General features: G+C 45.5%; 1 protein-coding gene across 6 annotated transcripts in view; it reads right to left on the reverse strand.

Moving 5' to 3' along the window:
• Window positions 1-25,664, reverse strand: part of TK2 (thymidine kinase 2) — a 100,572-nt gene extending 74,908 nt beyond the window's left edge. Inside the window, exons 1-4 of one of the 6 annotated variants that reach the window (XM_029608188.1) lie at window positions 25,461-25,654; window positions 24,366-24,403; window positions 22,333-22,407; window positions 12,738-13,212 (exon numbers count right to left, since the gene is read on the reverse strand). Coding sequence is in view for 2 of the 6 variants with exons in the window: in XM_029608184.1 (XP_029464044.1) it covers window positions 22,333-22,407; window positions 24,366-24,403; window positions 25,461-25,548 (201 nt within the window). In the remaining 4 variants the exon portion in view is untranslated. Of the gene's footprint in view, window positions 1-11,941; window positions 11,963-12,733; window positions 13,213-22,332; window positions 22,408-24,365; window positions 24,404-25,460 lie in introns of those variants that run through there. The other 5 variants (XM_029608185.1, XR_003857669.1, XM_029608184.1 and 2 more) reach the window with 5 other exon arrangements.
• Between the last annotated feature and the right edge of the window lie 380 nt (window positions 25,665-26,044).

Raw genomic sequence — 26,044 nt, forward strand, 5'->3', positions numbered from 1 at the left:
GCTTCAGAGTTTTGCTGTGGAGATGGGAGAACCTTCCAGAAGGACAACCATCTCTGCAGCACTCCACTAATCAGACCTTTATGGCAGAGTGGCCAAATGGAAGCAACTCTTCAGTAAAAAGGCACATGACAGCCCATTTGGAGTTTGCCAAAATGCACTTAAAGGACTCTCAGAGCATAAGAAACAAGATTCTCTGATGAAACCAAGATTGGCCTGAATGCAAACATTATGTCCATCACCTAGAAAATACCATCCCTACGGTGAACTATGGTGGTGGCAGCATCATGCTGTGGGGATGTTTTTCAGCTGCAGAAACTGGGAGAAACTAGTCAGGATCGAGGGAAAGATGATCGGAGCAAAGTACAGAGAGATCCTTGATGAAAACCTGCTCCAGACCTTAGATTGGGGCGACGATTCACCTTCCAACAGGACAAACCACTCTAAGCACACAGCCAAGACAATGCAGGAGTTGTTTTGGCACAAGTCTGTGAATGTCCTTGAGGAGCCCAGCTAGAGCACGGACTTGAAACAGATTGAACATCTCTGGAGAGACCTGAAAATAGCTGTACATCGACGCTCCCCATCTAACCTGACAGAGCTTGAGAGAATCTGCAGAGAAGAATGGGAAAAAATCCCCATATCCAGGTGTGCCAAGACTGTAGCATTATTCCCAAGACTTGAGGCAGTAATCACTGCAAAAGGTGTTTCAACAAAGTACTGAGCAAAGGGTCTGAATACTTATGTAAATGTGATTTCAGGGTTTGTTTGGGTTTTTGGTTTGCTTTTTTTTTTTTAATTAATTTGCACAAATTTCTACAAACCTGATATCACTTTGTCATTATGGGGTATTGTGTGTAAATTGAGGAAGGAAAACATGCATATTCATTTTAGAATAAGACTGTAATGTAAAAAAATATGGGAAGAGAGGTCTGAATACTTTCTGAAAATACTGTAGTCAAACATAGGGGGTGGGGGGCTATATTTTTTGTTATTTTTAACAAAGGGTCAAGGAAGATGTTGCGATAAAAAAAACCTATCTAATCTTTACTTGTCAATCCTGCAAAAATGTGCTGCAGATTTTGTAATAAACCTCTTCTAGTAGGGAGAGAAAAAAGCAATAGCTGAAGAAAGATAACTATTAATACATAACCCATAGGAGGCCCTCCTCTGGATTGATCAGAAGAATTGCTGCCTCTAGACCAGCGGTTTTCAACCAGTGTGTCGCCAAGAACACGCAGGTGTGTCGCCACACTTCCCGGTCCTCCGCTGACCCAGCTGCTGCCCCTACCCAAGCGAAATAGTTCCTCCGCCCGGGCTTAAAATGCTGATAGCCTGGGCGGAACGCGACAGGACAGCTGGAGTCAGCGGCACCGGCATTCTCTCTTCTTCCCGCCCTTCCATGGCCCGGAAGAGGAAGTGGTGAGCAGCAGGTGCGTGCGCGGGAAGAAGAGACCTTGCTAGTGTGCGCGGCATTGGCCTGAAGGAAAGAAGAGAGGCGTGGCCTCAAGAATGTGCAGCGCAGCTCAGAATAAAATGAGGAAGAACGTCAACCCCCGCAGCCGATAGGACTCCTTTCTCCATGAGGGCTGAAAACGAAGGAGGTTGCTGCTGCCTTTAGATTGGGAGGAGGCTGCTGCCGCCGCTAGTTCGGAGGGGGAGTGAGTGAATAAGCAAGCATGTGTGTTTGAGAACCTGTGTGTGTGTGTGTGAGATAGCATGTATGTGAATGATTGAGGCCTGTATATGTGAAAAAGAGTATGTGTGTGATTGAGAGCCTGTGTGTGAAAGAGATCATGTGTATGTATGATTAAGAGCCTGTGTGTATAAATAAGAGAGAGAGCATGTGTGACAGAGCTGGTTTAGGTGAGGGAGCATGTGAGTATGTGATTGAGAGCCTGTGTGCATATGAGAGAAAGAGAGAGAGCATGTTTGTAAACATGTGAAAGAGTCTGAGTGTGAGAGAAAAAGACAGCATGTATGAGTGTTATTGGAAACCTGTGTGTGTAACCATGAACAGATAGACAGCATGTGTGTAAGTGTGTAATTAAGAGCCTATATAAGAGAGAGAAATTTTTGATATGAGTTTTTAATTATTTATTAAAGGCTTTTATATACCGACTTTCTTGATACAAATCAAATCAACTCGGTTTACATCGAACAAGCAGTAACTAACCAACCAATAACAAGAGACAATTTGAAGGAGCATAAAGTTACATTATAACAAGGATGCGTTAACTTGGAGTAGGAAATAAGAAGGGGAACGAAGATAGAGTATAATATACAAGGGAGTATATGAGGGAGGCAAGGAGCCGTCCTCATGATAACTTGTAAGCGTCCTTATGATAACTTATATACATGATTTAGCGCTTGTTTATTTATTGGATATTCCATTCATCGGCTATTTTAAAATAATCTGTTTCCCGTCGATAGCAGATCTGTCAATCAGGTCCGGGAGGCGGAGCTTGTTAAGCAGAGGTTAGTCTTTTGTTCCCCCTGCGGCTGCGCATGTGTTCCCACACAGGAAGTAACAGATTCTCCTCAGTCTGTTCTTTCCGCGCGCGGGATCGCACGCAGAGCCATATTTCTCCTCAGCATGTCCAAATCGGGATTTAAGAGGTGTCGCTGCGGCAAGGTAATGTCGGTCACGGATGGCCATGACAAATGTTACCGCTGCCTCGGCGTCACCCACGAAGTAGAGGAATGCGAATTCTGTGCCCGTATGTCCCCCAGGGCTAAAAAACAACGGGCCTATCAGCTGAAGGAGCTGTTGAGCCTGTCGGACCCGGAGACCCATTCTTCACCGGGCCCGGTGAAGAAATCTTCGCACTCTGTTCGGAGGGCTGCCTCATGGGACACTTCCAGGCCGAGAGAAACGGTGGAGAGACAGGTACCTGGGGAGCAGGGCTCTGACTTCCCCGATCGAGATCGATCGCCCATCCACTCGACTCCGACCCGAGAGGGATCTGGGGAACACAGTGTTTCGGTGCAGGGCTCGAGAAAACTGCTGCGCCAGAAGGCGCCGAAAAGACCCAAACACGGCGCAGAGAGGGTGGCGCCATACAAGGAAACGGCGCCATGACAGCAAGCGCACTATTCAGAGCTGCCACAGTACGGCAGGACACTGCCACAGTCGGCGCCTATGACATCGGCGCACAGGACGGTGCCGACACCACCATCAGCACCCAGGATAGCAAGGGTGCCAGCGGATACCAGAGAACTCAGAACACCGGTCACAGTTCCAACGGGGCACAGACCGGATTTATATACTCTATCCGGAAAGACCAGGCCGAACCCACCTATCCATGGTCTTATGTTTAAACGGTTTTTATTGGTTTGAACAATAACAACATTCACAATCCCGAGGAAGGATGTTTCCTTTCTCCTCCTCAAGCATTTGCACATCCAACACCATTTTCTGATTTTTTTCCCCCCAGCTCCCCCCCTCCTCCCCCCTCCCGCAGACGATCAACATATGTATAATTAACCATCTAAAACTTCAACCAACTCCAGGGGTTCCCAAGTGGTGTTCCCCTGTATTAGCAAACATTTATATCAAGTAATACAGCCACCCCATTCTTTGTCCCCCCGCCCCCCCCCCCCCCCCCCCCTTTCCCCCGGGAGTCTCCTAGTATCTATAGTCCAAGTCCATAAACTGCTTATTCCAATCTTATCGTGGGAATCCTCTTAGAGTCAATCACTGATTCACTAACAAACTACGTATCCGATGTGGAAGTCTCTGTATATACGGATCCCAGATCTCCTGAAATTGTTTCTTCTGTCGAGGATTGAGGCGTGCTATAGAGGCTTCCATTTGCATCATATGATGTAGACTATTTCGCCATGCCCAATAAGACGGGCTTGTAGAGTCCCTCCAGTATGTAAGTATATTCTTCTTTGCCACCAAACACGCTTTTTGAATGAACAAACGGGCTCCCAGAACTCTCACCTTCAAGGGCGAAATACAACCAAACAACAACCAATAATAAGAGAGTGGTATGGGTAACTGTAGCACGAACTCCAGGTACTTCACCACCTTCCGCCAAAAAAACTGGATCTGCGGGCATGCCCAAAATACATGCGATAATGAGCCTCTTTCTACCCCACACCGCAGACAAGTAGGTGAGGACGCTACTTTACAATAAAACGCCTCTTGTGCAGCAATATAACTTCTGCGGATAAATTTATACTGCATTTCACGATAGTACATGTTGGGTGAGAGTTGTGAGATACGCCGAAAGCATGCCCGAATAATAGCAGTAGTTAACACAAATATCCCATCCCTGTTCCATCTTTCCACCAAAATTGAGTAGGTATCTTTTAAAGTTAATTGCTTCAGCAACAGATAGTGTTGAGACAAAGACGGCGATTTTTCCTGGTCTAACAATAGGTGCGCCTTAATAGTGTCTAGTGCAACAGCTCGGTCCCCTCTATAGGGTAGGGAAGCGATATAATGTTTAAGTTGCAAATATGGGAATACCTCCTTGGTGGAGACTCCATACGCTTCCTGCATTTCAGCCAAAGAGAAGAGCTCACCCTCTGTACTCACTACATGTCCTACGTGTGTAATTCCCATCTTGCCCCACCTTTTAAAGGAAAGGGTATGCAAACCGGGGATAAAGTCCGGATTACTTTGAATGGGCAATAGATAGGTGCAAACCCTATCCAACTTCAACAAGCGCATCACTTTAACCCATGTTAGGCGAAGAGATTTAGCCAAGACAGTCTGTGTCAGATATGTATTTAGACTAGCTGCAGGAGCCTGTAAGACAAAGGTCAGTGCATAAGGATGTGCCCACGCTTGATCCACCTGCAAATTTACATATGTGGAGGACCCCAATATCCAATCCCTTATTAACCGAAGGTGTCCCGCAAGATTATAGATTGCAAAATCCGGAACTCCCATTCCACCCCTCCCCCAAGGTCCACGCAGCCACTCCAGCGGAATGCGGGCTTTCCCCCCCTTCCAGAAAAACCGCCTTTGTATCTTATCCAACTGTGTTAGCTCCGCCCGACGCAAAATGAGAGGCATATTTTGAAAAAGGTAAAGCCATTTGGGCAGAATTACCATCTTAAACAACTGTATTCTTCCTCCTAAGGACAGAGGGAGACCTGCCCAGACTTGCAGTCTGTCTTTGGTGTGTTGCATCAGGGGGAGAACGTTCAGAGCATATAACCTAGAAATATCCCGGGGTATTGTAAACCCAAGGTACTTTAAAGAATCTGCTGCCCATTGCAATGGAAAGTCTCCCCCCCACTCCCGCTGCAGTGTCGCCGGGCTTGCCAGAGCCTTTGATTTACACATATTAAGACGTAACCCAGAAAAGGTCCCAAATATCCAAACAAGTTGTAAAAGCCACCGCAGGGAGGATAGTGGGTCCGTTAAAAAAAATCAACATGTCGTCCGCGAACGCCGCGTATTTGAACAGCGTCGATTGAAAGCGTACCCCCCGCACTTCCTTGGTAAGCTGGATGGCTAAAAGTAACGGCTCTAACTGCAGTACAAACAACAAGGGGGATAACGGACACCCCTGTCGCGTGCCTCTGGTTATTGAAAAAACTTCCGAGTGCGATCCATTTGCCAAAATTAACGCTTCCGGATTGGAATATAGCAAGTGAATCGCCTGGAGAAATAAACCCTCAAATCCCATCAAGTGTAGCACATGAAAGAGATAAGGCCATTCCACCCTATCGAAGGCTTTCTCTGCATCAAAACTTATGGCCAGAAATGGTGTATCGGACCATTGACACATAGTCATAGCCGCTAAAATTTTCCGGATATTGGCAAGAGTGTGGCGCTTCCGTACAAAGCCCACTTGATCCTCTCCCACCAGAGAGGGGAGCACGTCCGCCAGCCTGCCATTACCTTTGCAAATATCTTATGGTCAAAATTTAATAAAGATATTGGCCGATAAGACTCCGGTACCAAGGGGTCCTTCCCCTGTTTAGGGATAAGAGTGACATGCGCCCGGTTTTCGTATTTCAGGAAAGAGCCAGTTTCCAACATTGCCGAGAAAGATTTAGCCAACGGGCTAACCACCTGATCTAGTAGACACTTATAAAATTCTGCTCCATATCCATCTGGCCCCGGAGCCTTAAACCTTTTCGCCTGCTGGATTACCACCCGTATTTCGTCCTCCGAGACCTGCCTATTCAAATACATTCTTTGTTCTGGTGTTAGCTGAGGGAGTTGAAATTTAGAACAAAATTGTTCACAGGCCTCTCTATTCCAACCTTCCTTTGCATACAAGTTACCAAAGAAATCCCGAAAGCATTGCAATATTTCTTTGCGGTCTGTGAGAAGGCTTCCCGATCGGGATCGTAGGGCGGGTATGTGCCTAGAACCTCGCGCCGACCTCACTAAGTTGGCCAACAACTTCCCCGACTTATTACTATACTGATACAACTTACATTGATAAAACAATTTACTTTTAATCGCTCTCTGATGCAATAAAGTGTTCAATTCAGCCTGCACCGTATGATAGTATGCTCTATTCTCTGCCGTATTAAGCCTTACCAATCGTCTCCGCGCCTGTGTTAGCTGTGCGGTTAATGACAAGAGCCTATTGTTCATGGTTTTCTTCCTGTGTGACATATAAGAGATTATATCTCCTCGTATTACTGCTTTGGCCGTGTACCAGTAAAGGTCTGGGGAGGAAGCCTGTATCTCATTAAAGGCCACATAATCCGTCCAACTTTTAATCAAGAGCTCTCGAAACCTCTCCTCTGCTGTCAAAAAGAAGGGAAATTTCCAAAACTTGGAATAATGAGTGTGGGATTGCAGTTCCACCTCTAACTTCACTAGGGCATGATCCGAGATTACAATGTCAGCTATCTCAACTGCCCTGATCTTTGCACATCCATGAATACTAGTTAGAAAATAATCCAGCCGGGATAACGTCCCGTGTGCCCGCGAGACATGGGTAAAATCTTTTTCGCCCGGGTGAAACACTCTCCATATATCCATCAATTGCAAGGAGGATTCTAGTAAGGATGGGCCTCTCCCCTCCGACGCTGTCTGTTTTGTTGGCGGGGACCTATCCTGGGTCGGGTCCCGTGTAGTATTAAAATCTCCGCCCAATATCAAGAAGTCCCCCAAATACGGGAGCAAGTGATTATGCACTTCCTTGTAGAAACTAGGTGTGTAAAGGTTATGTGCATATATGTTACAAAATACTACCTTGGTGTTAAATATTTCAACTATCAGTATAAGGTATCTGCCCTTGGGATCTTTAATTTCCTTGTGTAAGGTGAAAGGCAATGTACGCTGAAGCAAGATAGCCACTCCGGCCGATTTTGTTGTAGCAGAAGCATAATAAATATCTCCCCCCCAGAGCCTACCCAATTTAGCGTGCTCCAAGTCTGTCAAATGTGTCTCTTGCAAGAAAACTACTTGGGCCTTCCGTCTTTTCAATACAGATAAGATCTTCTTCCGCTTTGCAGGTGAGTTAATTCCACAGACATTCCACGTTAAAATATTAGTGATAGAACTAGAAATATAAGATTACATTGAACACACTAATTACCCAACTTAAACATATATTACAGTGGAGACCCTCCCAGCCAAGATCTCCCCCTGCATGCCACAGGATTCCCAGTTTCCTTTCCCACCTAACTACCAAGAGCAGAAACATCTTGAAAATAAAAACATAGAGAACTCCCACTGTAAACCCCCCCTTCCCTCCCCCCCCCCTTGCAACACCTTCCCTCTCATATTCCCTGATCTTACTCTAAGATCGAGATCACTGGCCCCCAAAGTACTCCCTTACCCCACCCCCAGACCCCATCCACCCCCTCCCTATTTACCAAACAATTTCCCGGTGCCCGTCCTAGCTATAGGCCCCTGAACTGACCACCGCTAGTCGATCTAGACTTTGACTAGGGAGACCGGTTGCCTTACCGATAGCAGTCCCCTCTTCTGCAGACGCTATCCACCAGCCTTGTTATTCAGGGAAGCTTGCGGGGAACGAATGCTATAGCGCTTTCCGCATATCCCCCAGGGGGCATCTCCACGCCATGATTCCCTAGCCTCTCATAAATAAACTTCCCGCCAAAAAAACCCTGGAGTATAAAGTACATTTGGATTTAAAAATGCAACTAGGAGCTAGGTACCTGGACTTTCTAGGGTTTCCCACACCCAACCCTCTTAGGAGTGCCCCGGCAGCCTTGCGTCCCCAAGTCTCCTTTGCCCCCGCTCTATGTGTCTGGATCGGACCCTCCGGGACTTCAGGACCATTAGGTCAATAATCAACAGTAGAAGGGGGAAGTTAACTGCAAAAATCTGGCGCTCCATTCCCCCTAGAAATACCTAACTTAGTCACAAGTATATTTCATTAGAACCCAAACAAGCCAAAAAAACTACAATAAACGCTCTCCCATCCGCTTCACCTCCCCTCCCCCCTCCAACCACCCGTTGCCGACTTAAATCTATTATTCTCAAATTTATGAACTGCTCAGTCCCGATTCCCCCAGTCCACCAGCGCTATCCAGAATCCAACAAAAGTTTTTCTCCGTCAGTCTTCAGGCTCCGAAAACACCGAGCCCAGAGGGAATATCACTTTAATTGCATCAGCTTGCTACCACGTGGTCAATTAAGCTTTCCTCGTGCTCGGGCCGTTCAATTATACCACTGCTGGCTCTCCTCTCTCCGCAACCAAAAGCCGGGCTTCTTCAGCCATGTCGCACCACTTCACCCCCGAGGGCAGGACCACCCGTAGCCGCGCCGGATATACCAATGTTGCCCGGATCCCCTGGTCAATCAGCTTTGTGCACACTGGCGCCATGAGCCTGCGTTGTGCCGACACCGCCGCGGAGAAATCCTGGAAGATCATTATTTTGGTGTTGTCAAAGGTTAGTTCTTTTTTCCCCCTTGCTGCTTGTAATATTTCTTGTTTGTGGGCATAGTTTAGAATTTTTGCAATTACTACTCTAGGTCGAGTAGCATTAGAATTCCGCGGTCCTAAACGGTGTGCCCTCTCAATGTGTATCCGGCCATGCGTCTTAGATATAGCCAAGTCTTTTTCTAACCAGGCCTCCAACCTCGGGGCCAGTACTTTATCATCAATCGTTTCAGGCAGCCCAATGAAACGCAGATTAGATCTGCGTGATCTATTTTCCAGGTCCTCAAGTCGTGTAGCCTGGGCCGCCACTAGTTTTTTCAACTCTCCAATTTCAGACTGGGCCGTGTGGAGGCCATCTTGCGTCCCAGACACACGGGTCTCTATCTCTTCAAATCGGTGTTCAAATTTCCCCAAATTTGCTGACAATTCCGTGATTTTAGAAGAGAGGTCTTGGAGCTCAGGGCCCAAGGCTTCCAGCACTGCACTTTTAATATCTGCAAGAGGTACAACCGGGGAATTTGAGCCTTCACTGACCTCCGCCATGTCTGAGGAAGAAGCAGGCTTCGGTTTTTCTTTTATTTTTTATTTTTCCTTGCGGATCACCCGGGTGGACATGCCCGCCTAAGTTGAACCAAATAACCACGCAGCCAGAACTATAAAATTCAGACGTTTCTATCGCCAATCCTGGGGTGGATGGGGTCCGATTTAAAGGCCTGGCGCAGAGAGAGAAGGAATCACATCCTCTCTCTACAATGCCCCCTAGTGATCCATCCATGGTCTTAAAACAACGGAAGCGCATAGGAGATGACATAAGCGTAAACACCATTCCAGATCACAGTCTACTTCGAGTGAGTTGAGACACCAGACATCGGATGCATCTTCTAAAAGGTCTAGACATACCCATACTCGGGCCACTCTAACAGGGCACGACCGTAAGCATAGACATAAACACCATTCTAATCGTCATACTGTGACGCAACGGATCACGGATAAGGAGGTCAGCCCTTCTACCTCCAGATCATCTACAGTTTCCCACCACAGGGCGAGATCACAGCAATTGGCCATATGTCTCACTTTGTCTCAGGCATCCAGGTCATCTACAAGCCCCTCGAGGGGAAGAGAAGACACATCCCTACCACACAAGACACCCGTACCACAGGGCACGAGCAAACCTATCATGCCTCCTGCAACAAAAGAAGCTTTCTGGCAATTATCTCAATCACTGGCAGGTTTCTACGAAACTCTAGAAGCTTCCTTTGCAATGGACAAACCAACTCAAGGATCGGTCATCGACCCTACCTCTACACCTCCGAGGGACCCACGGAGTGAGCCGCCTTCCTCCCCGAGAGAAGGGACCCCATTACACTCGCCTACAGACCCGGAGATTCCGGGTGATTCTCCGTCCACTTCTCGATCACCGTCCTCATCAACTGGTTTTCCATCAGACACACCAGAGCTGCCACAGAAACCATATTCCCCACCTGAGGACCTATCATATCCCAGATTTCTGGAAAAAAGTGGGTAACATCCTGCAGTTGCAGGTTCAAAAAGAATCTGACCCCAGATCCGAAACCCTGGGCCTCTTAAAGATATTTGATGTCCCAGGTAAACCTACTACACTTCCTCCGCATGATTTACTTCACCAACTACTTCTAAAATCTTGGGAAACCCCTCATTCTTTACAAGCGGTTTCCCGGAAATCGGACATAAAGTTCCGAATTAAGAAAGACCCACCATATGCGCTCCCACAACTCCCTCACGAATCGGTAGTAGTGGAATCTGCGATGCAGCGGTTTAAGAAAACTAAGACCCATTCGACGTTCCCGCCCACCAAGGACAACAGATATCTGGATGAAGTGGGACGGAAGGTTTACCAAAATGCAATGCTTACCGCAAGGATCATGCATCATCAATTCTACATGGTGCAATACATGTACGAATGCATCCAGGCAAGAAAAGGGATGCTATCATCTACAGGGGATCAACCACCGCAAACTCTCCATGACATGGAAGAATGCACGAGACATGTACTCCGATCAGTCTACGAAGGCAAGGAGACGTCGTCCAGAGCATCAGCGACGGCCATAGCAGCACGCAGAACAGCATGGCTACGCTCTAGTTCCATAAGGGAGGATGTCCACGAAAAGCTGGTCAATCTCCCATACACGGGGGATAACCTTTTTGGTACAAAGCTACAGGAAACAGTGGGTAAATTAAAAGAAGAGGCGATAGCCGTGCAGTCTTTGCAATCACAACCGGCTTATATGGCCTCCAAGCGATACTACCCATATAATTGATGATCGTCGTATGGTCGCAGACCTTATAGGTCGTACCAAGGTTTTCGACCCCAGTCATACCCAGCATATCAGAGGCCACAGCCACAACAACAATCCCATCTGCCTCGTAGAGGGAAACCACGTACTCCATACCAGCAAAGTCAACAACAGACTCCCGCAGTTAAAGTGGCGCAGTCTTTTTGAACATACAGCCACCACCACACTCCGTAATGCCACCAGGGAGAATTCAGTCGTGCCTCCCAGTATGGGAACAAATAACATCCGATCAATGGGTACTAGACATCGTAAGTCAGGGATACCAAATTCAATGTCTAACAAAACCACATTTACCTCACCTTTCCACCACACAGAACAGGGGAGTTCAGAAGCAACTCTAGCACGAGATCTCCAACTTACACAAACAGCAGGCCATCACACTTCTATCCCTTAATCAATGGAACAAGGGGTTTTACTTCCCTTACTTCCTGATTCCCAAAAAATCGGGTGGCCTACGACCCATTTTAGATTTTCGGGAACTCAACAAATTCCTAATCAAGGAAAAATTCAAGATGGTGTCCTTGAAGTCAATTCTTCCTCTGCTACAACCCAATGACTGGATGTGTTCAATCGACCTGAAGGATGTGTATACACACATTCCAATCCATCCATCCATCCTCTTGGCGTTACCTATGCTTTCGGTACAAGCATCGACACTACCAGAACAAGGTACTCCCCTTTAGTTTATCAGCTGCACCCAGAGTATTCACCAAATGCATGGTAGTGGTGGTGGCTCATCTCAGACATCAGGGTATGACAATCTTTCCCTACCTGGACGATTGGCTCATTGTAGCCTCAACTCGGGAACTACTGATAGCGCATCTACAACAGATCATACAATGTTTGCAAAAGTTGGGGCTAGTGATCAATTTTCAAAAATCACACCTACAACCAACACAACAAATACAATTTATAGGAGCATATCTGAACATGACACTGACCAGGGCTTATCTTCCAGTGGACAGACAAATACAGCTACGACGACTCTTACAGCAATTGAACAACACTCAAACGCCATCAGCAAGGCAAGTGTTAGTAGTATTGGGTCACATGGCGGCGGCCAATTTCATGGTCCCCAACACCAGGCTACATATGAGACGCCTGCAGTGGGGACTAAGCGTCAGTGGAAACAACACACACAACCAATCGTTCTTACAGCAGACATGAGGAAAGACATTGCATGGTGGCTGTTCCAATCCACACTCGCAAAGGGAGCACTGTTCTGCCCGCCCATCCACAATGCAGACCTAACTACAGATGCATCACGGAAGGGCTGGGGAGCACATCTCGAAGTTTACGAGACGCAAGGGCTCTGGACTTTTGCGGAACAAAATCTACAAATAAATTTGTTAGAACTCAGAGCGATTCGAAACGCCCTACAAGCATTTCAGGATTACCTGAAGGGCCGCAGAGTCATGATCTATACAGACAACCAAGTAGCAATGTTTTACATCAACAAACAAGGGGGGGGGGGGGGGGTCGGGCTCCTGGCCCCTTTGCAAGGAGACGTTGATCATTTTCCAACATGCTCAGCAACATTGCATACATCTACAAGCAACTTACCTACCGGGAGTTGCAAACATGTGCGCGGACAAGCTAAGTCGCATCTTCCATCTGCACGAATGGCCCCTCAATCCAGAAGTAGCCCACAGTGTCTTCAGAAGATGGGGAACCCCATCAATCGATCTCTTTGCAACGGAACTCAACACGCAAGTTCCAAATTTCTGCTTCATACGACCCAGCGCCATCAGGACGGCGCAAGATGCGTTCCTCGTTCCTTGGTCGACGGGTCTTCTATATGCCTTTCCTCCCATACCTCTGATCACCAGAACAATTCAGAAGTGCATAGCGGACAGAGCTCAATTGATTCTTATCGCCCCGGCCTGGCCACGACAACCATGGTACAGCCACCTTCTCCACTTATCTCGAGACACGCCAATACGTCTTCCAAATCGACCAGATCTTCTCCTTCAGGAACGAGGGACTCTTCTACACCCGTTGCACGCATCCCTCCATTTGACAGCATGGAGGTTGAACGGCTTCTATTAATGGAACAAAAAGTATCACAACATGCACAACTTATACTATTAGAATCTAGAAAGCTAGCTATCCATGAGGAAAAATTACAATTGGAAACGTTGTTCCACTTGGTGCAATCCAATCACATATCACCACTGGACTGTCCACCGGAACAACTTATAGATTATTTACATACACTATATGAAGATGGTCTGGCTACATCTTCCATTAGATTTCATCTCAGTGCCATTGGTGCCTACCATAGACCTTTCAATAATGTATCAATATCTACTCATCCGCTCCTATCTCGTTTCATCAGATGGCTCTCTCACCTACTCCCTCCCATTACAAAGCCTCCAGTTCCATGGCATATCAATACGGTCTTGGAACAACTCATGCTTCCTCCCTTTGAACCTATGGAGTCAGCACACAAAGTATCTGACGTGGAAAGTAGTATTTCTAGTGACAGTAACTTCGGCGCGACGAGTGAGTGAACTACAAGCACTGGTCCATTATGCTCCGTACTACAGTTTTTCCATCAAAAGGTGGTGCTTAGAACGCAACCCTCCTTCTTACCGAAAGTAATTTCTCAGTTCCATCTCAACCAAAGCATCAAATTGCCAATATTTTTCCCAAAACCTCATACCAATGAGCGGGAAAAATTACTCCACACGCTGGACTGTAAAAGAGCGTTGGCGTACTACATGGACAGAACAAAAGTACCATCCCGAACTTCTCAGCTGTTTGTATCATTTGATCCAAAGGCGCCGGGATCTACCGGTAACGAAACGTACCATATCGAGCTGGATAGTTCAGTGCATTCAATTCTGCTATGAGAAGCAAAGCTTACAGCTCTCTGCCATGCCCAAGGCTCACCAAGTCCGTGCCCTAACAACGTCATGGGCGCACCTTAGGAATGTACAGCCAATAGACATTTGCAAGGCAGCTACATGGTCATCACTCCATACCTTCACGTCACATTACTGCCTTGATCAGCAAACAACCACAGATGCAAAGATAGGACAACCAATCCTGCAATCTTTATCATCCCATCCTAAGTGACTGCCATACTTCTGCAGATCACGTTCAAATTAACATTATAGCACCTAACGTGATCAGGAGCTTGGGACTCCCAGGACAGCATGGCTAATTCAGCCCTGCTATCGACGGGAAAAAGCAAGTTTGCTTACCGTAAACCAGAGCTTTCCAAAGTGTGTGTCGCGACACTTTACTGTGTCGCCTGAGGTGTGCCGGTGTGTCGCGCAAGCCCGGTGCACGTGACACACCGGCAAGTGGGAGCCAATGCAGCCGCCGGTGGAGCTCATCCCACTGGCGGCTGAGCAGTAAAGAATCGCTGTGCTGTGTGCCGCGGACACACAGCAGGAAGATCGGCATGGCCGTGGTGAGTTCACGTCACCACGGCCCGAAGAAAAAGGGGAAGTCTAAACGTGCAGGTGCTCCTCCTCCTTCCTGCCCATGCGGCCCCGGAAGAAAAATGTTGCAAGAGCCACACGGGCAGAAAGGGGGAGGAGCAGAAGAGGAGCAGCGTCGTTACAGCGTGCAAGAAGAGGAGGAGGCGGCCCGGTAGCAGGGTCCCCACCGCGGATCGGCCGAGAAGATCAGGGCCGCTGCAGAGCCCATCCTGCAGCGACCCGTGAAGAGGAGGCCCAGAGGTAAGAGAGAGGCTGAGGGCCCGTAGAGTGCGTCTGTGAGCTGAGTTGAGCGATTGTGTGCGTGAATGAGGACCTGAATGTTTGCAGAGACAGCATGTGAGAGAGCCTGTGTGTGTGTGAGAGAGAGACAGCATGTGACAGTGAGAGCCTGTGCGTATGAATGATTGTATGAGAGAGAGCATGTGACAGTGAGAGTCTGTGCTTGAGCAAGACAGCATGTGGGAGTGAGAGAGAGCCTGTGAGTGTGTGAGAGAGAGAAAGCATGTGAGAATGAGAACCTGACTGAATGTTTGAGGGAAGAAGATAGATGGAGAGAAAAGAAATAGAAAAAAAGACAATATGAAAGGAATTGGCAAAAAAATAAGAAAGGGGAGGTGGAACAAAAAAGCCTGTGACCAACCGATTAGAAAACTAAGATCAGACAGCAAAGGTAAAAAAAAAGAAATAAATTACTTTTTACTGATTGGCACATGTAATCTTTGGTAATGCGCAAGAGTAGCACTTTCTCTATGCTGATTTCACAATGTACAAGATCAACATGGAGGAAGTGGAAACCCATGGGGCCTGCACAGAGGAGGCAGCAGAATGGGCTTCAGTGCCAATAGCAGCAATCAGCGCCTCCCCAATAGCCATGCGGCAGCAGTGACAGTGGCAGCAGAGGAATGAGAGAAGCTCCGAGGTTGCTGGCAAAAGAAAGAGAGGGGGTTTGCCTTTAGTGTGTGCCTGCCTGAGGGTGTGTCTGTGTATGAGAATGTATGGGTGTCTTCCTGGGGTTTGTATGTGAGAGAATAGGTGCCGGCCTGTGTGTGGTGTATGTGTGTGTGAGAATGAATTGGTGCCTGCCTGGGGTCTGTGTGTGTGAGAATGAATGTGTGCATGCCTGAGGGAGTGGTGTGAAATTGAATGGAAGCCTGCCTGGGGATCAGTTTCAGTGTGTGAGAATGACTGGGAGCTTGCCTGGGTGTGTGTGTATGTGAGGGAGCCAGACAGAGTATGTATGAGAAAATCCAGGGGAGTAAGAGTTTGTGTGGGGGTGTGTGTGTGGAGGGAGAGAGAGTGTCTTAGAGCTTGAGAGTGTGTCAGTGTCTGTGAGAGTGAGAGGTTATGGTGGGTATAAGAGCATGAATGTGTATGTATGTGACAGTATATGTGTGAGAGAGAATGGAAATGTGAGTATGTGTGAGAGAGAGAGGATAACCTCCTAATCCTTGACAATATCAGGGTGACTGGAAATCAAGAGCTCCCACGTATGGACAGCAGGGGCTTTTTAAAATCCTTATTAGTTTTAATTATTGGGTGTTATTTGATATATGTGCTGTTTTGAAATATTTTATTGGTGTTTAGGAAATTGTAAAAAATGTATATGATTTTAATGAATAGAAATTCTATTTATCAGTAGTTTTAAAATATTCTTTTATTAGTATGGTTTACTATTATAACTGATGCTTTATGTTTCTTGATTTTATTTGTTTTATGAGGAATGGTGGTTCTGTTTTTCCATTATTAATACACAGAGTCTGGCTTCTTGGGGTTTCCATTTCAGGTTTTGTCTAATTTGTGCTCCTTTATTTTGAATTCTGTATTTGGTGAGGGTCTGTCTCTGCTCTGTGTGTGTGACCATGATGAGAAATTCACTAGTATAGGGATCTATAGCAATCGGGTTTGTTTTGTTTCCTCAGTAGGTTGTGTATTGGTATTCTAGGACCCAGTATAATATTTACCCTTGCTTTTTCACAGGTAGGGTTATTGTTGTTTGAGTCCTTGGTGTTATTACTGTTATGTTATGATGGGATTGCAGTATAGATTTTGAGTGTCTTTTTTTTTTGCGAGGTTTTATTTTCGTTCACAATGTGCCTGGCAGTGGAAGGTGTTTGTGCTGCTGTTACTGTGAGGTGACACCAGAATTTGAAAACATCTTTAGTATGATGAGCTGTAAGGGAAACATTCAAGCTCCATTGTTTGGGGGAATTTCAGTGGATGCACAGAGTTACAGAACTGGAGGTGCAGGATTTATATTGACATTCTGTCCCTTCCTATAAATTCCAGTCTTCACTCTCATAGCCATATAGAATTAGTTGAATGAGGCTATCAAATAATTTTATAGTGTGAAACTGGCCAGCTTTTTAAAATTACGCAGAAGACCCTTTGGACTTTCTTATTAACACCAAATATTCAAAAGCTGTGCTCATCCCATCAAGCTCATATATCTCATTAAAGAGGTAAATTGAATAACACAATAACTTTGTTTTATTATTGTTACTCATAAATAACAATAACATTAATCTTGGAATATTATATATTTTTAATATAAATGAAAGATTTTCACAAGATAGGTTGTGTCGTGAAACATTTTATTATGTATATATTTAAGGAAACATACATAAATTGTCGAAATACATTTTGTTCGTTTAACCTTTAACCTCTGGTTTGCTAGTAGACTGAATTACTGTGTCCCGAAATTATGTTTGTCAAAAAAGTGTGTCACCAACATGAAAAGTTTGGAAAGCTCTGCCGTAAACAGTGTTTCCGTAGATAGCAAGATGAATTAGCCATGCTGACCCACCCTCCTCCCTGGCAGTCACTGTTTTTTCCTTCTACCAACTACAGCTTAATCACAAACTGAGGAGAATCTGTTACTTCCTGCGCGGGAACACACGCGCAGCCGCAGGGGGAACAAAAGACTAACCTCTGCTTAACAAGCTCCACCTCCCGGACCTGATTGACAGATCCCAGGATAGAATGGCTAATTCATCCTGCTATCTACGGAAACACCATTTACGGTAAGCAAACTTGCTTTTCTTTTTGTTAGTATGGTTTTTACTGCTATTGCTTTTATATTTCTTGATTTGTTTTATAAGGACTGGTGATGTTTCTTTTCTTCCTTTACTACACTGGTCTTTTATTCTTTGTTAGGAGAGGGTCAGCACATGTGATTCAGGAGAGGTTTTCTGCTGGCGTGTAGTTTCTGTGTAGGGCTCTATAGCAGCCTGACTTGGTCCGTTTTCCTAACAGGAGATGTATTGGTGTCTTAAGGCCTGGTGTAATATTTTCAGTGTTGCCTTTTCTTAGGTAAGGTGGTTACTGTTTAAGTACTGGAAATTGGTGCTGTTTTGGTGTGGGCTGTTTACTATTTGCAGATGATACAAAATTGTTCAGAGTAGTTAAATCACAAGCAGATTGTGATAAATTGCAGGAAGACCTTGTGAGGCTGGAAATTTGGGCATCAAAATGGCAGATGAAATTTAATGTGGATAAGTGCAAGGCGTTGCAGATAGGGAAAATTGACCCATGCTATAGTTGCACAATGTTAGGTTCCATATTAGGTGCTACAACCCAAGAAAGAGATATAGGCATCATAGTGGATAACACATTGAAATTGTCGGTTCAGTGTGCTGCGGCAGTCAAAAAAGCAAACAGAATGTTGGGAATTATTAGAAAGCAAACAGAATGTTGGGAATTATTAGAAAGGGAGCCCCGAAGACGACCTGGCAGAAATCGCCGCAGCAGCCGGGGAGGATCCGGCACGAGGCTGCCTACCCCAGGTCCCCAACGCCGGCGCTCCCTCTCCCCCTCCCACACATGAAGAACAGAGGCTGTCCCTAGACAGCCGCACCGCCGCGGACCCGCAGGCCCGACAAGCCGCCTGCCTCTGCATGCTGTGCCACGGAGCAGGAGAGAAGAGCCCGCGAAGACACACAAACAGGCCCTCTCCCTCCCGACAAGCGAGCCAACGAACCGAGTGGACCCTGGCGACCGAGAGAGAGTGAACAGGCAGGGAACACAAAAACAAAACAAACTTTTTTTTTTACCTAATTCTCGGTTACGGAGCCAGCTGGGGGGAGTGAGCCGGAATCCCCGATGTCACCCCCAGCCCTGGAGAAATGCCGGAATATGGGGCTCCCCTACTCTTCGGCAGCCTCAACCAGGAGGAACGTTCCCCTCAGGACCTCACCCTCCCCTGTGAGGCGGGGACTGGAACCAGCAGGCAAGCCTCTGCGGTCCTTTCTGTGAGAACCTTTTTTTTTTTTTTTTTTTAAATTAAACTACCACCTAAAAACTTAGGCCAAGCACAGACTGTAGGCTTTGCACCCTCTCCACCTGCTAGGAGACAGAAGAATACTGCCAGACTGTAGGTGGCACCAGCCTAGATATAGGCGGAGTTTGGTTTGTAAACTTCTGTCTCCATCTGCTAGAGGGGGAGCAAAACCCAGGAGTCTGGACTGATCCGGGTACGTACAGGGAATGCCTCTGTATCGCTCCATGGTGAGACCGCACCTTGAATACTGTGTACAATTCTGGTCGCTGCATCTCAAAAAAGATATAATTGCGATGGAGAAGGTACAGAGAAGGGCGACCAAAATGATAAAGGGAATAGAACAGCTCCCCTATGAAGAAAGACTAAAGAGGTTAGGACTTTTCAGCTTGGAGAAGAGACGGCTGAGGGGGGATATGAAAAAGGTGTTTAAAATCATGAGAGGTCTGGAATGGGTTAATGTGAATCAGTTATTTACTCTTTCGGATAATAGAAGGACTAGGGGGCACTCCATGAAGTTAGCATGAGGCACATTTTAAAACTAATCGGAGAAAGTTCTTTTTTACTCAAAGCACAATTAAACTCTGGAACTTGTTGCCAGAGGATGTGGTTAGTGCAGTTAGTATAGCTGTGTTTAGAAAAGGATTGGATAAGTTCTTGGAGGAAAAGTCCATTACCTGCTATTAATTAAGTTGACTTAGATAATAACCACCGCTATTACTAGCAATGGTAACATGGAATAGACTTAGTTTTTGGGTACTTGCCAGGTTCTTATGGCCTGGATTGGCCACTGTTGGAAACAGGATGCTGAGCTTGATGGACCCTTGGACTGACCCAGTATGGCATGTTCTTATGTATTCAATAAAGAAAAAGAAGAGGAAAAAGGATCTAAATCCAATATCCAACTTATAAAGCAAAACTAATAAATCTAAATAACTTATATAACAGCAGATGAGAATATCATCAATGTTTGCCTCTAGATCTCTCTTTGCAGCCTCTCGCCACTCAATGGGCCGCAAGCCACAATCGGTCAATGAAGCAATTAGTTAGTCATAATCATTTATTGTCATCATGCTGTAAAATTATAACAAATTTTTATGAAGAAAATTAATTATGTTTTAAATTAGAAATCTCAAACACTGTGATAATGCACCACTAGAAAATCTAAAAATCTGCTATGTTTCCCACATTATAACTACCCCAAATACTAAAAATCCCCGCTTTCTCCCACTGTCTAATATGCAAAAAGTCGAAGAAACATATACTTAGCTTTAGCTTGATTTAACACGGCCCAAAGGGCTCATAAAGTGTAAAACACCATCATCACATTTAAAGCTGTCCTTCAAAACTGTCTCGACATGTTTCGATTGCACAAGCAATCTTCTTCAGGAGATCAAAAACGATAGTCTAAATGTCAAGCAAGTGTTCTTCAACCCTTAAACCAAGAATAAAAATGAATAATTACAAACTCACAAACAAAGGAACGTGATCATATTTAAACAATCGCACTGATCAAAATGCATAGCACTCACCCGAGCGCCTGTAGTGCAGCATTGTCTACAGTTGAATCATTCTTTTGAAGTACTGCAATTTGCGGCTATTGAAAAATTAGACCCAAGCAATAGAGGTGGAGATTTTGACAATTTTTTACTAAGGAGAGAACAAAAATGGATCCATTACTTTGATACGGTGGCCCCTAGGGGCCTCAACCGTGAGATTGATTGGTCTGTTTTTTAGCGCTTTGTATGATGGGAATTGTAGTTATTTGTTAGTTTTTAGTTTTGTTTCCGGTTCCGTTTGGTTTATAATGAACACAGATTCATTCGATTAGTTCATAGACGCTGAGGCGCCATTTTTGAAAGTGCAGGAAGAGGCAGTTTCTCTGCTCGGGTGAGTGCTATGCATTTTGATCAGTGCGATTGTTTAAATATGATCACGTTCCTTTGTTTGTGAGTTTGTAATTATTCATTTTTATTCTTGGTTTAAGGGTTGAAGAACACTTGCTTGACATTTAGACTATCGTTTTTGATCTCCTGAAGAAGATTGCTTGTGCAATCGAAACATGTCGAGACAGTTTTGAAGGACAGCTTTAAATGTGATGATGGTGTTTTACACTTTATGAGCCCTTTGGGCCGTGTTAAATCAAGCTAAAGCTAAGTATATGTTTCTTCGACTTTTTGCATATTAGACAGTGGGAGAAAGTGGGGATTTTTTAGTATTTGGGGTAGTTATAATGTGGGAAACATAGCAGATTTTTAGATTTTCTAGTGGTGCATTATCACAGTGTTTGAGATTTCTAATTTAAAACATAATTAATTTTCTTCATAAAAATTTGTTATAATTTTACAGCATGATGACAATAAATGATTATGACTAACTAATTGCTTCATTGACCGATTGTGGCTTGCGGCCCATTGAGTGGCGAGAGGCTGCAAAGAGAGATCTAGAGGCAAACATTGATGATATTCTCATCTGCTGTTATATAAGTTATTTAGATTTATTAGTTTTGCTTTATAAGTTGGATATTGGATTTAGATCCTTTTTCCTCTTCTTTTTCTTTATTGAATATAATTTGGAGAGGGTTTTGCTTCTATTATTGTTGATTACTTATGTTCTTATGTATGCAATTTCTGTTCAGACAGAATACGTATCTTTCCCTTGTGTCATTCTTAACAATAAAAATAATACTGGGCTTTTATTTTTTATTTCCACCGTGAATTGTAATGAGCAGTGTGTCACACATGTGAGCGTGATCTGTCAGGTGTGTCACGATGTGAAAAAGGTTGAGAACCACTGCTGTAGACCAAAATGTTGCTGGTTCCAGTCCCCAACTGAGACATTGCCATCTGGATTTCACAGCACCCCTACAATTAAGACAGGAGCTGAACCACCTTAAATTTCATAAAGGGAGTAAAAGATGGTTTTTCACTCAAGCTTTTAATGAAATGGGATTTTATTGTTAAATGAGTTCATTCCTTAGTATCTTTTAATTGAAAATGGGATCCATGTATATGTTTTAATCCAAGTTTTTAATTCTGAGGAACCTGTCAGTTTTCAGCGTACTAGAATAGTATATATATTTTTTATATTTGATTATTGCCTATTATTTTATTGTATATGTAATGATTGATGCTTTTTATTAATGTAAACTGCTCTGATATTTTTTATGTGAGAAAGCAGTATATTAAGTTTTAAAACAAACCAACCCTTTTCCTCAACATGTGAGGCAGCACATTCACAGCTCTTGTGCTGCCTCACCAAAAACTGACAAACATCAAGGGGAATTTGAACACAACAAAAGTAGAATCATGCTGGATCAGACCTAACGGGCCATCAAGACCAGCATCTTGTCTTTCCCAGCAGCCAATCCAGGTCGCTTGGCACTATCTAGCAGATTACAGAGGATGATAAGAACAACCACCACCCAAACCCATTACCTCAATGTTGGTAGTTTTAGCAAAGTATTCCAGGCATGTTGTTTTCCCACTGGCGATGTTGCCTTCTATGCAGATCTGCAAAGAAACAATTTTCACAATCACCTGTTCTGTCTGACAATATCAAAAAAATCTAACTGTAATGCTCCATTTTCAGCACCATATTGTCCCTCCCCCAACCCAACTTGCTATTTAATTAATAATATAATAAAAGCACAAAACTGAAGGCACATCATACGTGCTATGTACTGTTAGTCCATTCTGTGTCTGAGATAAGGGGGAAAAAAAAAAAACACCTAACGAGTCCATTCTCCAATAATATTAAAACAAAGCTGAAACCCATGTCCTGAACAGTGTATCAGAATATTCCACAGACAGTAATAACCACACAGGAGCAGTTTAATTTCTTTTCCTCTATTACATCTAGTTTACTTCTCCAAACCTCTGAGAGCAGATTTTAGTAAAGGTGAGCACAGACTGCTCCAAACTCACTGGATCCAATTGGCCCACACGATCTGTGAGGTTAATAAATGACATCATATCCATATGTCATGGACCAATCAAATCCCATGTCAGGTGAGGTCAACTGCAATGTTCCTCCAGGAGCTCTGGAGAATGGCGGACAAGCAGCTTAAAGAATTATCTATTGGCAAGATTTATACATGAAAATTGAGAGAGCGAGGAGGGGAGGAGAGGTACTTCTGAAACACAGCACTGTATACAGCATGGTACACAGAGTTCAGCTATTTTTCAACTAGGGGTAGTTGACGATCGTCTTGACGATCGATTTTGGCTGGGGGGGGGAGGGAAATCTGATCGTCGTGTTTTGTTTTTTTTTTTTAAATCGTCAAAAAATCGTAAATCGGGGGAGGGGGGAGGGCGGGAAAACCGGCACACCAAAACAACCCTAAAACCCACCCCGACCCTTTAAAACAAATCCCCCACCCTCCCGAACCCCCCCAAAATGTTTTAAATTACCTGGGGTCCAGTGGGGGGGTCCCGGCGCGATCTCCCGCTCTCTGGCCACGGCTGCGTTAAGAGAAATGGCGCCGGTGGCCCTTTGCCCTTATGTCACAGGGCAAAGGTAGCGCCGGCGCCATTTTGGTTCCCGGCTCCCGACGTTGCGCGTGCAGGAGATCGCTCCCGGACCCCCTGCTGGACCCCCAGGGACTTTTGGCCAGCTTGGGGGGGGCCTCCTGACCCCAAGACTTGCCAAAAGTCCAGCGGGGGTCCGGGAGCGACCTCCTGCACGCGGGCCGTATTGCCAATATTCAAAATGGCGCCGGCGCTACCTTTGCCCTCATGTCGCTCCCGGACCCCCGCTGGACTTTTGGCAAGTCTTGTGGGGGTCAGGCGGCCCCCCCAAGCTGGCTAAAAGTCCCTGGGGGTCCGGGAGCGATCTCCTGCACGCGTGACGTCGGGAGCCAGGAACCAAAATGGCGCCGGCGCTTCCCTTGCCCTGTCACATGATAAGGGCAAAGGGCCACCGGCGCCATTTCTCTTAACACAGCCGTGACCAGAGAGCGGGAGATCGCACCGGGACCCCCCCCCCACTGGACCCCAGGTAATTTAAAACATTTTGGGGGAGTTCGGGAGGGTGGGGGATTTGTTTTAAAGGGTCAGGGTGGGTTTTAGGGTGTTTTGGTGTGCCGGTTTTCCCGCCCCCCCCCCTCCCCCGATTTACGATTTTTTGACGATAAATCGGGGGAATTGTTATTGTATCGCGGCTCTAACGATTTTTGACGATTCAAAATATATCTGACGATTGTTTTAAATCGTCAAAAAACGATTCACATCCCTACTTTCAACCAAATTCTAATGTAATTATTACAGACTTCCCCACTTTTTTCTTGCTAATAACATAGAACTAACAGCTTAGAAACTAACAGGTATCTAAAAGCAACAGACTTTTTTTTCTCCTAAATCAATTAATTGGAAGATCATTAGTCAAATTAACATCTTTCTCAATGTAATTTTACAATATGGTTCATACTTTTTTCTTTTTTTTTTTAAATGTAGGTGCATAATGTACTTACAACTGCATTTTTCTTGGCCCCACTCTTCAGGAGTTTTCCTGCATCAAGAAATACGTGTTAGAAGAATCAGGAAGCCACAAGGAGGTTTACAGAATACATGATCAAAATTCGGTTCAGGCTCGATCAGATTTCCAGGTTACCGTGGCTTGTGATATGTCACAGCCCTGTCAAAAGTGAAGCCTCATTGGAATGATTCTCCCAATATTGTCCCTATTCTGTGAAAATTATTTAGCTGCTCAAAGCAGCTCTGAAAAAAGCGCAGGATGTGCCCCGAAAAGGCTTTTTTTTTTTTTTTTTTATTGTAAAAGTTTTTAAGTTTGTTTGGGCCCTGGTATAACCAACGGCTATGGGGTTCCCTCTGTTTTGTTTTGGTGGGGGGGGGATTGGATTTTGGTTCTTAATCAGGTGGTGGGGGGATATTTGGCTCTGTCACATTGAAATCTACTCCTGCACATTTTATTTCACAAAGGTAAGAGATTGTGTAAATAAAATCAAGATACACTAGCCATGCAAAGTGGCCTTTACCCTGTTGGACAGGGATCGGGAGATGGGTGTTCATGATCATCAGACACTCTCAACGGAGTTGTCTGGCTGCTCATTATAAACATATATAGATATAGATATATGTATAGAGAGAGAGATAAGAGATAAAAATCTAAGGACTAAACGACTTGGGTAATACACAACCCGTGACAGGCATAGGAACAAGGACCTGGGCCAGACAAAAACGCATATACACCCCCTCGCCGCGCCTAGATTTTGGTGTGAAGTTAGGAAATAATTCATACAAGCAACACCCTGTGGCTCTGAAGAGTGATACAACGGATGAAAAAAAAAAAAAATCCCAAATGAAAAAGCAAAGGCTTCGGAACAAAGGTGCCTGATGCCGGAGCTTCTAAAGGCAGAATCTGGCCCGTTTCTGCTTCTTCCGTTTACACATAGGGTTAATGCACGCCGGGGCTGTGAGGCCGAAAGGATCCGTCGGTTTACAAGGCAGGGACCCCATTTTGCAAAAATCTACATAATGCACACATGGCTATGCCCTTGCATTTGCCAAGCCCTCCCCTGATCCGGAATGGACGGAAGAGATGCTACCGGCCGACCGCTGACTCCCCACAGCCTGCTGCAGGCGCCGAGAGCCGGCGAGGAGGGGCCACATCCGGAGCCCCCTCGGTACCAACATGGCACATCTCCAGCGCCTTTCCCTTATGCTGCTGCTGCTCCTCCTCCCCGACTACTTCCGTGGCGCGCAGGGGTTGTGTTTCCGCGCGGCCTCGATCGGCTGCGAGCGAAAAGAGAAGCCGCTCGCAGCTCTCTGGAGCCCTTTCGGTTGATTTAAGGACAACGGAAAAATAAAATAAAGCAAACAGGACTAAGGCCCACCTACTTCCTTGTTAGGTGGAGCCAACCAGTTATTTCTTTTGTAAACACTTCGAGGCCACGCAATTAAAATGCATTGAAAGCCGGTCCGCCATGCAATATTTAAATTAGGGGTCGTGTGGTCAAGGAGGCGCTAGGGTCACTTGCACGCCCCTAGCGCCTCCTTAACAGCGGGAGCCCGCGAGCGGTTGGCCGTCCGCAGGTTTAGAAAACGGATGCTGAATTTATCTGCGTCTGTTTTCCTAATCGGCACACAGCCAGGGGTTCAGGAAACGGACGTTTGTTAACTGAGCTTCTGT

Source organism: Rhinatrema bivittatum, chromosome 7 (genome assembly GCF_901001135.1).
Source record: "Rhinatrema bivittatum chromosome 7, aRhiBiv1.1, whole genome shotgun sequence".
NCBI lineage: Eukaryota > Metazoa > Chordata > Amphibia > Gymnophiona > Rhinatrematidae > Rhinatrema > Rhinatrema bivittatum.